At 39.0% G+C, this 16210-nt stretch overlaps 1 protein-coding gene across 2 annotated transcripts in view; it reads left to right on the top strand.

Annotated features, from left to right (window-relative positions):
* rnf19a (ring finger protein 19A, RBR E3 ubiquitin protein ligase) overlaps positions 1-7838 on the top strand; it is a 121776-nt gene extending 113938 nt beyond the window's left edge. For both annotated transcript variants that reach the window (XM_028817646.2, XM_028817645.2), the window contains exons 8-10: positions 3507-3720; positions 4877-5020; positions 5616-7838. In XM_028817646.2, coding sequence (XP_028673479.1) covers positions 3507-3720; positions 4877-5020; positions 5616-6306 — 1049 coding nt within the window. In that variant the 3' untranslated portion in view covers positions 6307-7838. The remainder of the gene's footprint in view (positions 1-3506; positions 3721-4876; positions 5021-5615) is intronic.
* Positions 7839-16210: the final 8372 nt, after the last annotated feature.

Genomic DNA, 16210 nt, shown 5'->3' with positions numbered 1-16210 from the left:
TTGTTGTGATGTGAGATTTTGCATATAACTTGATAAATGTTTTGTATGTCTTTATTTGTAATTTAGGCAAAGCAATGTAATTTAGTGTTACTTTGGTGAGAGGCATTCGTGTTTGCCAACCCCCCCAACAACTCTTTGAATTTTATGACAGAGTCGGGGGAAGGGGGTGCTTGACAGGAGTGTTTCTCTGCTAGAGTCTTTCAACCCCCCACAAGGAAGCCAGGTTGCCTAACTGGCAAACTTCAGCTCAACAAATGGTTTTGGAGGATGGCAGGTATTAAGATGTTCTATTTCCCCATTGGTCTGAGGTATGCTTGTTTGGAATTGGCTTGTCTCGGAGGCCTTTAAATACTATGATGCCCTATTAGCTGTAAGTATTGGACAGAGAATCTATAAATCTGCTTGTTCAACCCCATTCTCTCTCTCTTACTAACATCTGAAAGAAGCATCTCTTACTAACCTCTGATGATGAAGACAACACAAGGAAGACCACAGTTTAGCAGCCATATTGGAACAGGCATATATGGCCTGTTCTGAAGAAAGCTGAGCACTAATGATGCCTTAACTAGAGACATTTTAAATAACTACAAGTCTGTGTGCCACCTGAAACTACACATCACCATTTAATCAGATTGTATGGTTGCCAATATTCAAATGTACTTTGCATATTATTATTATTTATGAATAATACATTGTTTTATGTGTAACTTAATTCCTGCTTGTCTTTTTACTACACCTAATTGCCTATAGATATAGAAGGGAAGATGGGGATAAGTTATATACTATAATACCTTATAAACAGTGGTAAATCTGTGAGATTAGGCATTCTGACAAAGGCTACATATTAATAATACAATAGGGGAAAGTAGAGCAATATATTACTCTACCAAGACAAAACAAACATGCAGGCAAAAAATCATTGATCTTTAATCTGGCCTCTTGTCTTTGGAGGAAGCACGTCCTCATGTGAGAAGCAAGAAGTATGAGATTGTGATTTCAAGAACACATTATGAATCAAATTTTTTACTGATGCTAAATGCTGAATTTCAGGTTCACTGTGCTATTGCTCAGCATAGTGTGTCTGCAGAGAAACCTAGCAGGTTACTGGCATTGATATTATGTAAATCTGAAGCTTATGTAACTATTTTCATTCATTAAAAGTGAATCGAAAACCTTACCTAACAACCCCTTGAGTTTTGCTCTGAATTATTTTTGTATATATTGTAACTTCCATTGCTTTTAACCAATGATGATGATGCTGCTGCTGCACTGGATTCCCCAGTTACATTATCAGAACTATAGACTTCTTGAATTCTGGAAAGTTGCTTGGCCTGATGATTTGTCTCTGGAGGTCCTTTCTGCTTTCTGGAACCCACTAGCACACCCCTTTGCATGCAGATGCTGAACTCTGATTTCTTTCTCCAATCTGAGCCACTTAATTAATTCAGCATTGATTACCCTTAGTTTAAAATAGAGCAGTCTGATGGTTCTTTTTCCTACCGCCCAATCACCTTGATTAATTCTGATGCAGAGTTGTTAGCAATGGTCATTGCATTGGGCAATAAAGTTTCTCCTTTTTCTACTGGACAATATCGTGTATAATTACCATATCTTTAAGATTAAGGAATCACTTCCCTCATAATCCTTTCTTCCACTAACTCTTTGTTCCAGACTGGCAATTATTAAAATGTAGTCCCTTGTTTTAACTTTGCTAGTGCCTTGCTCCTCCTATCCCACACCACCACCTCCCCTCCCCCCCCCCCCCCCCCCCCCCCCCCCGACATATTGACCAGACTTGAGAATTCTTTTGTCTATGTTCCTATGGAATGTTAAAAAACCTTCCATTAAGCACTCCTCATTGATTTGAGATTAATCTGAGGGCAGGGTGTCTCTGCCAGTCCTGGATTTATATCACTGGGCATTTACCCTTTGACCAATATGAAGCTGGTTATATCTTCCTACAAATATACCAATATTTATACAAATATTCCATATTAAATAGAGAAACACCTTGGCACAACTCCAATTCAGCATAGCCATGTACCCTCAAACCTTCCTGAATCCTGCCTTTTGTATTGACAGGATGACCCATCTCTTTTTCAGCCATGGGCTGGTTAGGGCGTTAGGATCTTTTGTGACATTTATAATGACCTTGGATGTGGAACATTCCAATAACTCTTGTACAGGTTGTTTTATCCTCCTCCTTCCTTTTTCTATCTTCAAATCAGATCAGTCCCTAAGGCAAACTGGGTATATTTCCCCTGCATTCCCTTCTGCTTAAATTTTCCTGCTTGTTGTCTTCAAACTCTATTTTGGTATCAACAATAATATGCAAGAATGTATAAGGTGTTTGCTAAACCTCTAACCTTATTTTCATTCCGGCAGAGGGGTCTTCTTTCACCTTCCACCCATCTTGTGGAAAGCTTTCCTTAACAATATCTTGGCATCCTCCAATAAACCCAATTATCAGCATACACAATTTTAAATTTGTATATTGCCTGTACCTCATCCCTCATAAATGTCTTGCTATTCAGTTGGCTGCTGAACCCCCCATTTGTCACTTGCATCCTGTAAACATCCCTGGCTCTTTTCTCCATTTCAGACAAATGTTTCCGATATCTATTTTTTTCAGTTAATATTCCCTTTTTCCCTGACATTTCTTCTCCCGGACCTGTCTTCTCTTACCCTGACTTCTATCCATCTGGGTACCATCTCTGCTAAACTAGTTTTACCTCTTGCTGGAAATCTTTTGACACAGTTTCTGTAAATGTCTGGAAGTACTCTCTTTAAGTTAACCTTACCTGAACTTGAACTTTCAGTAGTGCATATTAATTGATCATCTGGCTTCAATATAAAGAAGTGGCAAGCTGCTGTGCACCTACTTTCGAGCTGGCAGGTGTGGGATTTGTTCCATGCCACCAATCTTAATCCTTACTTTCCCTTTTTTTTTTTTTTTTTTTAAACACCTTTTCTCCTCTGAGCCTAGCTGTGTCTGCGAGCCCTCTCTTGCCTGTCTATGTGGGCATTAGTAGTTTTCATCCTATACAGAACCTCTTTTGTAGGCCAATTTTGGGATTGGGGGGGGGGGGGGTTGAATGGAGGTTACAATCTGTAAAGAAGTTCTACCTATCTTCAGTGATTTGAATTGCATTTCCCACCTTCCTTCTTCAGTTTTAAATTAATGTACAGAACAGTTAACAGAATAAGGACTACAAATTGTAAGAAGCTAGTTAATGAAAGTGTGAAACTAAACCAGTTTCATGAGAACAGTCAACAGGAATGTGTGCATATCACACATCTTTTGTACAAGAGCCAAATGTTTAACTGATGATATGTTAAATCAAAGGTAAAAAAAACACTTTGTACAAGTTTTTTTTTTTTTTTTTTTTTTTTTTTTTTTTTTTTTTTTTTAGTCAAACAAGAATGTTATGAGTTGGTGTTTATTGTTGCATATACTTTCTTTTCAACTATCACATCAAAGGTTAACCAGTTTATGTTTATTTTAGATACCACATCTGTTGCAGAAGCACACAATAACCCCAGTATTGGTGAAGGCAGTGTAGGAGGAATGACTGGGAGTTTGAGCACCAGTGGTAGCCACATGGACCGAATAGGTGCTATAAGAGACAACTTGAGTGAAACTGCTAGCACAATGGCATTAGCTGGGGCAAGTATAACGGGAAGCCTTTCAGGAAGCACCATGGTCAACTGTTATAACAGGTATGTTAAATCTATAAACAGTAGTTATTGGTTAGTTTCTATATCATAATTTCTATAGTAAGAATTGCAGTATGAAAGAATCTTCTTAGAATATAAACTCAACTGCAGTCTCTTCAAATCAAATAGTTGTACTCAATATTTTTTTGTAAAATTTGAATGCATATAATGCAAAAGCAGCAGTGATGCACAGTGCAGTTTACAGATGATCTCTAAGTTTTTATCTCATGCAAGGTTGGCCTCTTCATTGTTGCCACTTTCGTCAAACAAATGTGAAGAATTTCCTTACTTAGGTTAACAGTTGCAGTATCAGAGATAAACAACTCAAAAAAAAAAACCAATGAAAGTATATTGATTTTCCAAATTAAATGTGTCGCTGCATTAGCCAATTATGAAGTGCAGGGCATTGAGAATTTCAGGTAAATAGGATGTTCCAAGGATCCCGATCTTTGGAGGGAACGGTGTAAAATGTAGAGCTTCATGAGGGAAAGCTGAAGAGCAGACCCAGTGCAATGTTGGAAGGATTTATAATCTGTATAATATCTTATACACCAGACTATTTTTCTCAGAAAGTTGAGTCGTGAACACCAGTTATTAGGAATAGGTGTTTTGAGTAATTTTTTTGTTTGGATTTCAGACTGTGATACAGAGATGTCATTGAATACTATAAATAACTATAGCATAACACATCATATTCACTGAAGAGTAGCATTTAATCAGTAAATCTTACAGTAGGTTGAAAGATCATAATGTAACACTTGTAAAAGTCTTTCTTTGGCAAGGGTAGAGGGAAAAAATGATGTCTCTTCGATTATCAAGTTGGTAATGTGGTGATGATTTTGTATTGTCATAATTTTACTATTTTTTTTTCCTGGATCAGATGTTGTTAGAGTAACTGAGACCAGGAACAGAAATATTCTCTGCTGCACCTGGAATCAAAATAATCACATGCTTCATTTATTTTCATATGTAGTGACTGCCATTCATATCTTAATTTGTTGTTGTCAAGTAAATTATGTGGTGTTTATGATCCACTAGCATTTATGCACAATTTTCTTCTTTCTAATTAATTTTGTGGAATTGCCTGACTACAGTGATTTTTATTTGTGATCAGCATTATTTGCCTCCCAAGATTAAAATTTCTGCTAATTGTTTTTAGGTTAGAGGTCCAAGCGGATATACAAAAAGAACGCTACAGTCTCAGTGGTGAGTCTGGTACAGTGAGTTTGGGAACAATCAGTGATAACGCAAGTACCAAAGCCATGGCTGGGTCCATTCTGAATTCTTATATCCCTGTGGACAGGTAAGATTAAAACAAATATTAATTTTGAGTAATAGGGTTTTGGTAAAACTTTAGGAATTATTCTATATAGATTTGTTACATTGACAAATGAATACTCCTTGTTACTTGGAAGAGTAATGTTTTATAAGACACATTTGTGCTTTTCCAAAAACTCATACATACAGTAGTATCTTTAATTGTTTAGTTTCTTGCAAAAAAAAAAAAGGAGTACAAAAGATTATTTCAGAATCCTTTTATTCAGTCGGATTCTGAAAAGTTTCACAGAGTTGTGCTATAATCTTGGCTACGGAACTTAAATTTTCTTGAAGAACTTGGTTTATAATGCTTAATTGCTTAAAACCTTTTTTAATTTACTGTGACTATTTTGTTGAAATGAACATTCATGCTAAAAGTATGCACCCCATAGGATAAACAAGATATACAATATATTTAACTAGACATGAATGCCTTTAATGATTAGTTTAAGAAGTACTGTATGCAATTTAACGTTACACAGAAGAAATCTAGTTCCTTCTTTCTCACACAAATCTTGATGTTTTTGTGTACATTTAAGCTCTATCTAAGCATTTTTCATTTTTCTTTTTTGGACTGGCAGGGATGGAAATAGTGTGGAAGTACAAGTTGATATTGAGTCAAAACCTGGGAAACTTCGACATCATAGTGGGAGCAGTAGTGTAGATGATGGAAGCAATGTAAGCCGAACCAACATTGGATGCCCTTCTGCTGGCTTGCCTGAAAACAAGTGCACTACTACTAAATGGTCAAAAGATACTAATGCAGGAACTAAATGCAAAGGAAAGCTTAGAAAGAAAGGGAGCACAAAGATAAATGAGACAAGAGAAGACATGGATGCCCAGCTTTTAGAACAGCGAAGCACAAATTCCAGTGAATTTGATTCTCCTTCTTTGAGTGACAGCATACCTTCAGTAGCAGAATCCCATTCAAGTCATTTCTCAGAGTTCAGTTGCTCGGATATGGAAAGCATGAAAACCTCCTGCAGCCATGGATCTAGTGACTTCCATACACGTTTTGCCACTGTCAGTCCACTTCCTGAAGTGGAGAATGACCGGCTGGAAAATTGTCCCCCACAGAGTGCAGTGTCTGTGGTAACTGTGCCAGCTCAGGGAGTAGAGCTCTTGCAGTTAAGCTATATATCAGAAGAGAACATAATTAGAAATTTGACTGAAGGGCACACGCTTACAGATGAACTTCTAAAAGAAACCAATAACAACCATCACCAGCCTCCAGTTGCAGCAAATAATACTTGTGTTCAGACAGAAATTTAATACCTTAAGTGCTGCTAAAATGTCCCTCTTTAAAACCTTATCACTAACAATCCTTGTTTAAAAAATGTCACATTGAAGGATAAATTTGTGAGATATTTTATATTTTTATGGTAAGAGAACTTATTTCTCCTTCCAGCTGCCTAATTTTAATTTTAAATATCTTGGTAACAGGGTATTGTAATTATTTAAAGTGTTTAAAAACACACATTTATGAGAAATCATACATATATAATTGTGATGCAGATTTTTTTTTCTTTAATCAAGATGCAGGTCTTATTTTTCTTTTGAAAATGTTAAGCTGTCACTGTGTACACTGATAAGAAATGGAATCTGAGTGCCACTGTTGAAAATAAAGAGCTCTGGCATATTTGGGGTAGAACTGAAATATTTCAGTCATTTTCAGATGAGTTAATAAGCATTCTAAAAGGCTCTCTGCCAACAATTTGACTGGGTCTTTTTTTGATTAGCTATATATTTTAGCTATACCTTTACCCCTTTTCTCCTCCATCCACATTGTCACACTTGTGGTACATGCTACAAACAACATGTCCTTCTAGAGAATCTTCAAGTTTAACATGTTAGGGACCAGATAATTTTAAAATAAAATCTGTGAAATTTTTAAGCTGAAACATCAAAGCTATATGTAAGACATGTTTGGTGTTTTAGAATATTGCTCTAGCTGCGAGGTTGAAATAATTCTCCCTAGAACAACTGCAAAACATTATAACCAAGGACAACAAACCTTTCAGCATAAGGCATTTTTTTGCAAGCAGAGAAATACAAAATCAACCTTTCTTTGTCTTCATGTGCCTTTTGAAAACTTTTTTTTTTTTTTTTTGCACTGCAGGAATCGTGTCTTCACATGTTCTACAGAATGTCTTTCTAACCATATTTTATGACCTGGATATTACTGCTATAGTAGTTGTATATACTCTGGTAGACATAATGGTTAAATGAGCTTTTGCCTACCAAAGACAACACTCAGGCTTTAGACAAGTATTATTACAATACATAAGTAAATCTTTTGTAGCACATTTTCAGTTGTGTGGTACTGAGTACTTAAAGCAAATTACTGATGCTGCACAATCTTAAAAGGCCACTATTTGCCAAACACTTTTCATCTTGATTTTCGTAATATTGTTTATTGCTTTAATTCAACCAGAAATTGCCTATACACCTGCAGTGTTACATGTCACTCAGTTACCAATTAAGCTTTATTTGGAAATAATTTGGGAGTCCAAAGTGAAAAGTGGTTTATGGACTTACTGGTTGGTGTTTTAAATTCCTGCCATTATGGTGCTTTTGCTGAAAACTTGTTCTGCACTCCTAAAACTGCTGCAAGCCACAGATTTTTTTTTTTCCTTTTTTTCTAATTGTTACTTTTCATGTCCCTCTTAAGCTTTGAACACTAGTGCCAGATCTGTTTGTAATTTTTTGCAAAAAGCTTAAAGTATTTGTATATTTGTTTGCTAATTTGCTCTGTAATATGTGTGTATATTTCATATTGGAGAATTAAAATTCCAGTTAATGGCTACAGTCTTCAGTACATAATAATTTTAATATGCATTACCTTGACATTAAGAAGCTATACCAAGCTGTGTTCGGTTTAGTGTTTGACCTTTTTTTTTTTTGCTGAGTTGTTCTGGAATTAAGATGTTTTTAATTTACATACATCAACATTTTGGAAAAAGACAGTTTCGTATTTACGCTAACAAGTCTGCCTCAGTTTGAAATGTATTTTGGGGAACTTTATACCTCAGAAGCAAAAAATTCAAATGTTAAGCATAATTTTGAATGCTCAAACTTTTCCTAGCCTTACAAATCGGTGTAACTGGTCTCGTGTTTACAGTTTACATCTCACTGATAATTTTTGAACCCGCAGTGGAATTTTAGGAATGGTAGTGTCTTGCAACCCAAGGAAAAACAATTTACTTGCTCTATTGAAGAGAACGCCATATTTCAACATTGTTACTTTGTAGGATGATGGGGCAGACTCGCCATAAACTGCATTCATGGATCTCCTTTGGTTTTTTCCTTTCTTTTGTGAGAAATTTTATCAATGAATGTTGCTCCAAATCTAGTATTTTCTTACTTTACTTGCACAAGGACTCTCCTGATATCCTGTCTCTTGGGAGGTTATAGACTCTCACTGAGCTACAACTGTGCATGAGTAACAGGCCCAGACTTGCTTCAACATGTTTACTACTTTCTTTCATACACTGGTAGATGAATGTTTAAACACCCTCATACAAGTAAGTAAGTCAGTTCTTGGTGGGAGGAAGTATTGTACTAAAGAAAAAAAAAAAGACATGGAGTAATACTAATACATTTTTAACTAGCCAGTCACGACTTGGAAGACAGGGATAGAGACAACCAGGAATTGACTGAATGTTTGGCAAGTTTAAGAACTATGTGATAAAGTAATGGAATGTTGCAATAAGGGGTTGAAGACTGTACCCAAGTACTTAAATCAGTGTAGCTAGAGTGATGCAAGGAGGGAAGGGCCAACATTTTACACAGAGAATTTAGGGTAGGAGAACAGATTTCAACAAGTTCATTTTGAAATGCCGTTTGTAGGAGTTGAATAATTTTAGAAAATGGGGACATCACTAGGAGCATTACCTTAAGAAATTAAGGCAAAAGAAGTTAATTAGCTGCAAAAACTAATGAAGATGGTTAGATTGAAAACCTGCAGCACTGTGGCACTCCAGGACTAGAGTTTGCCACCCCTGTCCTAAGGTTTTACCAATGTCTCAAATGGTTTTATTGTTGTTTCTCAGCCTCATAATGGCTTCTTTGGCTTTCATTGGCAGGGTCCAAAGCATTTACTTTGGAAAAAATGAGTGTTCCAAGCAGGCTTCATTGCCCGAATATTGCAGCTAGGAATAATGGAATAGGACTCCGGTTCTATTTTGTGTGTTTCCTGAACCGTGGCCATGATTCAGAGGGACTGCCGGGGACATTTGTATTGCACTGCTAGAGGTGAAATTCTTGGACTGGCACAAGATGAACAAGAGTGAAAACAGTTGCCAATAATTTGCCAAAAAAAAAAATAGCATGAAAATGTGCGTGGCTTTGCGCCAAGTTTCGGATTTATACATCATGATTTGAGCGTGGAAATGGGAGTGCACAACATTTTTGTGCGTACGCACTGTTTATAAATGAGGCCCGGGAGGCAGGCGCTACCCTCCCGGCACCTGCCCAAACCTCTCGTCTCACATGAGCCGGTACAGTCACAAAGTCCTCACAGGTGGCGCAGTGGTAGTGCTGCTGCTTTGCAGTAAGGAGACTGTGGAAGATTGTGGGTTCGCTTCCCGGTTCCTCCCTGTGTGGATAGCGCTTTGAGTACTAAGAAAAGCGCTATATAAATGTAATGAATTATTATTATTATTATTAAAGTTGCTTTAGCCACCCTTGTCAGCTGGCGGGGTTAAACCGGGCACCTACCTGTATGCCTCAGCAACATGGTTCAGAGACCCAGTGTGCGGGTGGGGGGGTGGCAACTCCGGGAATCCAGGCCCCTGTGCCACCCCGCCGCAGTGCCTCTTGTTTCTTCTCGTTGGACCTTTAACAGACACTACTCTTGGTGGTAGATCACTTGGCTCATGCAAAGATGGACGAGAGGAAGAGCTAATGTGAATTACAGTACACTTTGAATGCACATTGCAGCCCCGGTTCCTTCTCGAGGCCATACTTATCTGAGGGTCGCCTTTAATCGCTGCACTGCTCCCTGCAGTGACGTTCCCCCTCGCTTCACTGGGCAGAGAAGGGGTATTGGACTAGTCATCCCAACGACCTCTGCACGCTCCCAGAGTTAGCAGGGGTGTCATATTTAGCAGAGCAACTCCCTTGCTGTGATCTATTGAAAGTCAGCCCTTGAGCCAAGCTTTTGTCTCTGTTCCTGTCCCCTTCCCCACCCACTGAATTCTGATTTAAAGGTAATGGTTGGGCTTAATAGTCAAAAAGGCAGGGGGTCATCCAAAAAAGAGACTTAAGTGTCATAGGGATGGGTACATGACCAGATGTCTGTTTGCCTCTGGCCCGGGGCTGTGAAGACCCTGAACTCTGATTTAAAGGTGGTGGTGGGGCTCAATAGTCAAAAAGGCAAGGGGTCATGTAACTTAAGAGACAGGAGTGGTATGGGGCTGATACAGTAGCAGAGGTCATGTAACCGGGGAGGGCAAAGGAAGCAAAGCCAGCTGGAAGGCAGAGGGTCATATTCAGTAGTTTGCAACATGGGCTGGAAAAATGTCCAAGTCCCATCAGGAGCAGAGGGTCATATAGGATGCGAGGCAGATGTAAACCTACTTCCTCTGAGTTCACATTATCCTCAGTGGAGTTAGAAAAAATAGGTTTACAGTTGTTTGTATGGAAAAAAGACAAACAGGTTATGATTATTCCAGCGAACTCACACCTGTAAACCTTTTGTGCACCCCTGTATGTGTGTATATATGTGTGTGTATATGTATATGTATAACATCGCAACGCCGTCAGAAGAAAGGACGCACTATCTTTGATATATGCACATACTAAATCGACAGGACACACATTCGACTGGGACAACGTAAAAGTTAAATTTAAGGCCAGTACAAAAAGCGGCAGAGAGTTGGCCGAGTTTTGGCTATCAGATGAAAACGCCATCAACAGACACTTGGACATAAACCCAGCATATGCCAACTTAAGAAGGACATATGCACTTTAATTAAACGATACACACCCACCCACCCCCACCTGATCATACTGACTTAGTCACCTCCACCCACCCCCTTCTCTTCCATTCGTACAACCTTCGGGCATGAAGCCCTCCAATGCATTAGACGATGGGAAACTTCGGCAATCCGTGAAGCGTACAGCTATGAAAAACTCTTCTTCCTCCACAGCTGCATCAGGCACGATGTAACTCCGAGATGCGTACGATTCAAGCCACCAACGAACACCCCGAAAATGTCAACCATCATACAACAGTTTACTAAACGAGTTTTGCATGAACTTATCACGGAAACACACCGCCAACGAAACTTTTACCGATCTGTAATTATGGAGCAACACGCTAAACTAATCACAACATGTGGACAAACGGTTACGGAGGAATGGACTAAAAGGATCCAGGACACCGCTTCTAAAAACCGTATTTCTAAACGAAATACACTCAACAAAAAATGGGGTAAACTCACTGGAAATCAATATATGAACAACCCCCAATCTGGAGTACACAACCTATCCAAAAGACTGCTCTCCACCACAGAACACAATATTCTCTCCAGAGGATTAAAATTCAATTATAAGGACGCATCTAACATGAACTTCCTCGGTTCATTAGAACATATCTTAGCAACTGAAAAAATACCAACAGAACAGGCACAAGAAATAAGATGCAACGTCGCCAGCCAGCTACACACAAGGCAACCAACCACACGTATTCTGGCAAGTGAACAGAAAGCTCTAAGATCTTTACGGAATGACAACAGCATTATTATTACACCAGCTGACAAAGGAGGCGCAACTGTTATCCTAGACAGAGAACAATACTCCACAGCTATGGAAGAAATGCTTTCGGACACTAATACTTATCAACAGCTAAATAACAACCCAACAAAAACCACACAGAATAAAATAAACTATACTCTGACCAAACTCCGAAATGGTAACCGCCTGGATGTACAGAACTTTCACAAAATGAAATCCAATGATGCTAACTGCCTGGAATTTTATGGACTCCCAAAAATACACAAAACACCACTAAAATACAGACCAGTGGTTAGCCTAATAGGTGGACCATCATACAACTTGTCAAAAAGACTTTTCCAACTACTTAAACATTTAACGGACGACTCAGATTATTCCGTCAACAGCACAGAGTCGGCATTACAGCGCTTGAATGACGTATCCATCGCTGAGGACGAGATCATGGTCTCGTTTGATGTTATATCGCTATACACCATGATCCCGATCCAACTGGCCACAGAAACATTATTAATGAAACTGGATAGTGACCCCACCATAGAGACAAGAACCAAACTGTCCATCAAAGACATAATGCACCTAATATCACTTTGCCAAAAAAACGCACTTTCATTTCAACGGCAAGTATTACACACAGAAAGAAGGCATGCCGATGGGATCACCGTTATCTGGACTCCTAGCTGAACTGGTAATGCAACGATTTGAAAACATAGCTTTATCCCAGATTACACCCAAAATTTGGATACGCTATGTAGATGACACATTCGTCATATTAAGAAAGAACTAGCTGAATGAGTTCTTCAATCATATTAACACAATATTCCCTGCAATCCAGTTCACAATGGAAAAAGAAAACAATCGACACATCAATTTCCTGGACATTTACATCAAAAGAAATAGTGATGCCACCCTGACCACAAGTGTTTACCGCAAACAATGCCACACAGACAAGATTCTACACTTCGCCAGCAATCACCCGGTATCTCATAAACGGAGCTGCGTGAAAACCCTATTTAAACGAGTCCACACGCATTGTAATACCAAGGAAACAAAAATTAATGAGAGACGCTATCTGTTTCAACTTTTCACCTCGAACGGATACTCAAAATCATTCATTAATCGGAGTCTACACAGCAGACTCCAAAGGAATCAGCATACAATCGATGTAAATCAGAACCCCCACCCCACCTGGCATTCACTCCCATATCACCATAATGTGTCAGAAGGCACGGCACGCACCCTGACGAAGTGGGGCATCAAAATAGCACATAAACCCACCAACAATCTGCGCACGGTCCTGTTTAATACTAAAAACAAGAAATCGACAGCCGAAACACGAAACGCAGTTTATAGTATTCCATGCAATTCTTGCTCAGCTGTATACATAGGACAAACGTCAAAAAAAATCTCAACACGTGTACAGGAACATCGCAATGCCGTCAGAAGAAAGGACGCACTATCTTTGATATATGCACATACTAAATCGACAGGACACACATTCAACTGGGACAACGTAAAAGTAAAATTTAAGGCCAGTACTAAAAGCGCCAGAGAGTTGGCCAAGTCTTGGCTATCAGATGAAAACGCCATCAACAGACACTTGGACATAAACCCAGCATATGCCAACTTAAGAAGGACATATGCACTTTAATTAAACGATACACCCCCCCCCCCCCCCCCCCCCCTTGATCATACTGACCTAGTCACCGCCACCAATACTGAATGTGATGCTATATATTGCCTTTGATTCTTGTAAGTCTAAGCATTATCCTCTGATGAAGACCCCTGATAGGGGTTGAAAGCTCAGGAATAAAACTATTTTATGATACATGATTCGTTTTTTCTCCCTTTGTGGATCTCCAACTGTATATATATATATATATATATATATATATATATATATATATACGCACATACACAGTAGATGATGTTCTGGTGAGAAGAAGGAATATGCTCTTAAGTATGGATTTAGAAATCTCCATGGGTCTGATAAGTTATGATCAATTAAAAACTCTGATTATTTTTGCAGTGTTAGATGTTATTGTCCCTGTAGCTGAAGACCTATCAAGGTCTGGATTTAAAACACAAAGTCTCCGGCTATTATTTTGTGAGTGTTCAAGTTAGGAATCGATACAAATGCATCACCACATTGGGTGAGTAGATATTTATCAAAATCCCTTTACAATTAAATAAATTATCCATCACATAGCGCCCTTCAGGATCAGATACTACATCTGATACTGCAAATTAAATTGTTCTATTAATTAAGACTGCCTCATCTCTAGTTTTCTTTGCATAGCTGGAGTGGAATATTTGGTCAGTCCAGTCTCTTTGCAACCAAAATTGATCCTTGCTGATTGAGTCTTGTGTAAAAACACCATCTTGGTGTTTATACCTGTTAGGTGACAGAATACTTTCTTCCTGTTTAATTCATGGTTAAGACGTTTGACATTCCAGCTCACAAAGTTCACTGTGTGGTCATAGAGACCTTGCTTTTGAAAGTTTGTTGTCATTTTCTAATCTTAAATTAAGGTTGTACATTATTACATACTAGCTGCCCCCCATGACTCCGCCAGTGTTGTAGTAAAACGGGACAAACTGTAAAAATCAGTGAACAAACAGGTATCACTAGCTAAGCAGAGGCAAGGTACGCTCCAAAACGTGGCCAGAGGCTGGCGTGTGAGTTAGGCGGGCCGCGCCCGGCTCTCTACTCCTGACGTTGCGCTTCCCCCCTCCCCTTTGCCCACAGCCTGTGTCTCAGATTAGCACGAATAAATCATTCCTGCAAGTGAAGTGGGATACTTAGTGCGATGACAGAAGTCACAAAATCAACTGGAAAAAACCTGATCTAAATTCGTTAAGTAGTTCTCTCATGAAAAGCAGACACACACATGCTGGATTTTAAATATAGAGAGATGATAGCTTTAAAATTAATTTCCAATTTTGCCAGGAGTTAATGTTTTTTCATTAAAAAAAGTTTTTTGTTTTTTTTTTACAAATTCAAAGATAACTTACTCATTCAAAACTCACACACAGCAGTGCACAGAAGGATGAAATCTTGTCAGCCAGCCCGATTTTCATGCAAGAATTGTCAACAAATATAAACAAGAATAACCAGATTTAAACAAAAGAGAATCACTAACATATTACACAGATACATTTTATATTGCATGGCATTAATAAAGTAGCACTATATTATCAGACTGTTCGTTGTTTAAGAGTCTGATGGTTTGTGGGATGAAGCTTTTCTGAAATCTGGCAGTTCTGCTGTGTATACTTCAGTACCCTTTCCAGAGGGCAGACGGCCTATTGCTGGGACGAGTGTTGTAACTGATAATGATGGTGACCCTGTCTTGGCAGTGTTTGCTATAGAGTTTCTGTATGGGAGGGAGAGAAGTCCAGTAATCTTCTCAGCCACTGTCCTCGCTCTATATGGTCTGAGGTGTTATAATCCTCCTACCAGACAGAGGTGCAAGTGGTCAATACGCTCTCTATGGTGCCCCTTTAGAAAGAGATGAAGGTGGGAAGCAGAGGCAAACTATTCTCATGGGTCACAGGAAATGCAATCACTTCTCTTCACACTTGACAAGGGTGAGGGAGTGGTGGGTCCAGAAGAGATCATTTGTTATCTTCACTACCAGACAGGGCAAAGTGGGTGTCATTGTTCTTTCTAACATCAACAGTGATATCCTTTGTTTTATCAACATTCAGGGTCAGATTATCGTACTTACACCAGCCCTCAAGCTGTTTGACTTTCTCTCTCTGTAAATCATCTTGTCATCACCACTGATGATGCCTATCACTGTTGTGTTGTCAACAAGCTTAATGATGGGGTTCATGCTTTACTGGTGCAACAGTCATGGCTAATTATGGTGAAAAATAAAGGACTTGTGTTATAGACTTGGGGAAACAGCACTGCTCAGAAGAATGATATTTCATATACTGTTTCCAACATAGCCAGACTGAGATCTGTCTGTCAGGAAGTCTTAAGAATACCATCCGCATGTACATGTCTCGACCTTCCAGGTGTGCTAGGCTCAGGTGAAGTGCATTGCAATGGTGTCATCAATAGAGCGATTAGGAAGATAAACTGCTGGGGATCCACTGTGTGGGAGAGTCTGGATATTATATGAAACTTGACCAAAGTACTCAATGTACTTTATCGTATTGGGAGTGAGTGCTATGGGGCATTGTCACAGAACAGTTGAGTTCTTCAGTACAATGGAGGCTACTTTGATACATGATGCAATGACGGCCTATTTTAGAGAGGTGTTAAAGATGTCAGTGACTACATGTGCTAGTTGGTCTGCACATTCCCTTAGCCCCATGACTGTGACAGTGCAGGTTTCTGTTTGAGAGCCTGTGACTGTGCGGGTTCAGCTCCATGCTCCCATCTAGCTTCTGGGGAGCTCTCGAACCCGACACCGTCGGTAATGTCACT

The sequence above is a fragment of the Erpetoichthys calabaricus genome, chromosome 13, assembly GCF_900747795.2.
Source record: "Erpetoichthys calabaricus chromosome 13, fErpCal1.3, whole genome shotgun sequence".
Classification (NCBI taxonomy): domain Eukaryota; kingdom Metazoa; phylum Chordata; class Cladistia; order Polypteriformes; family Polypteridae; genus Erpetoichthys; species Erpetoichthys calabaricus.
This window is presented reverse-complemented; position numbering and strand designations above follow the sequence as displayed.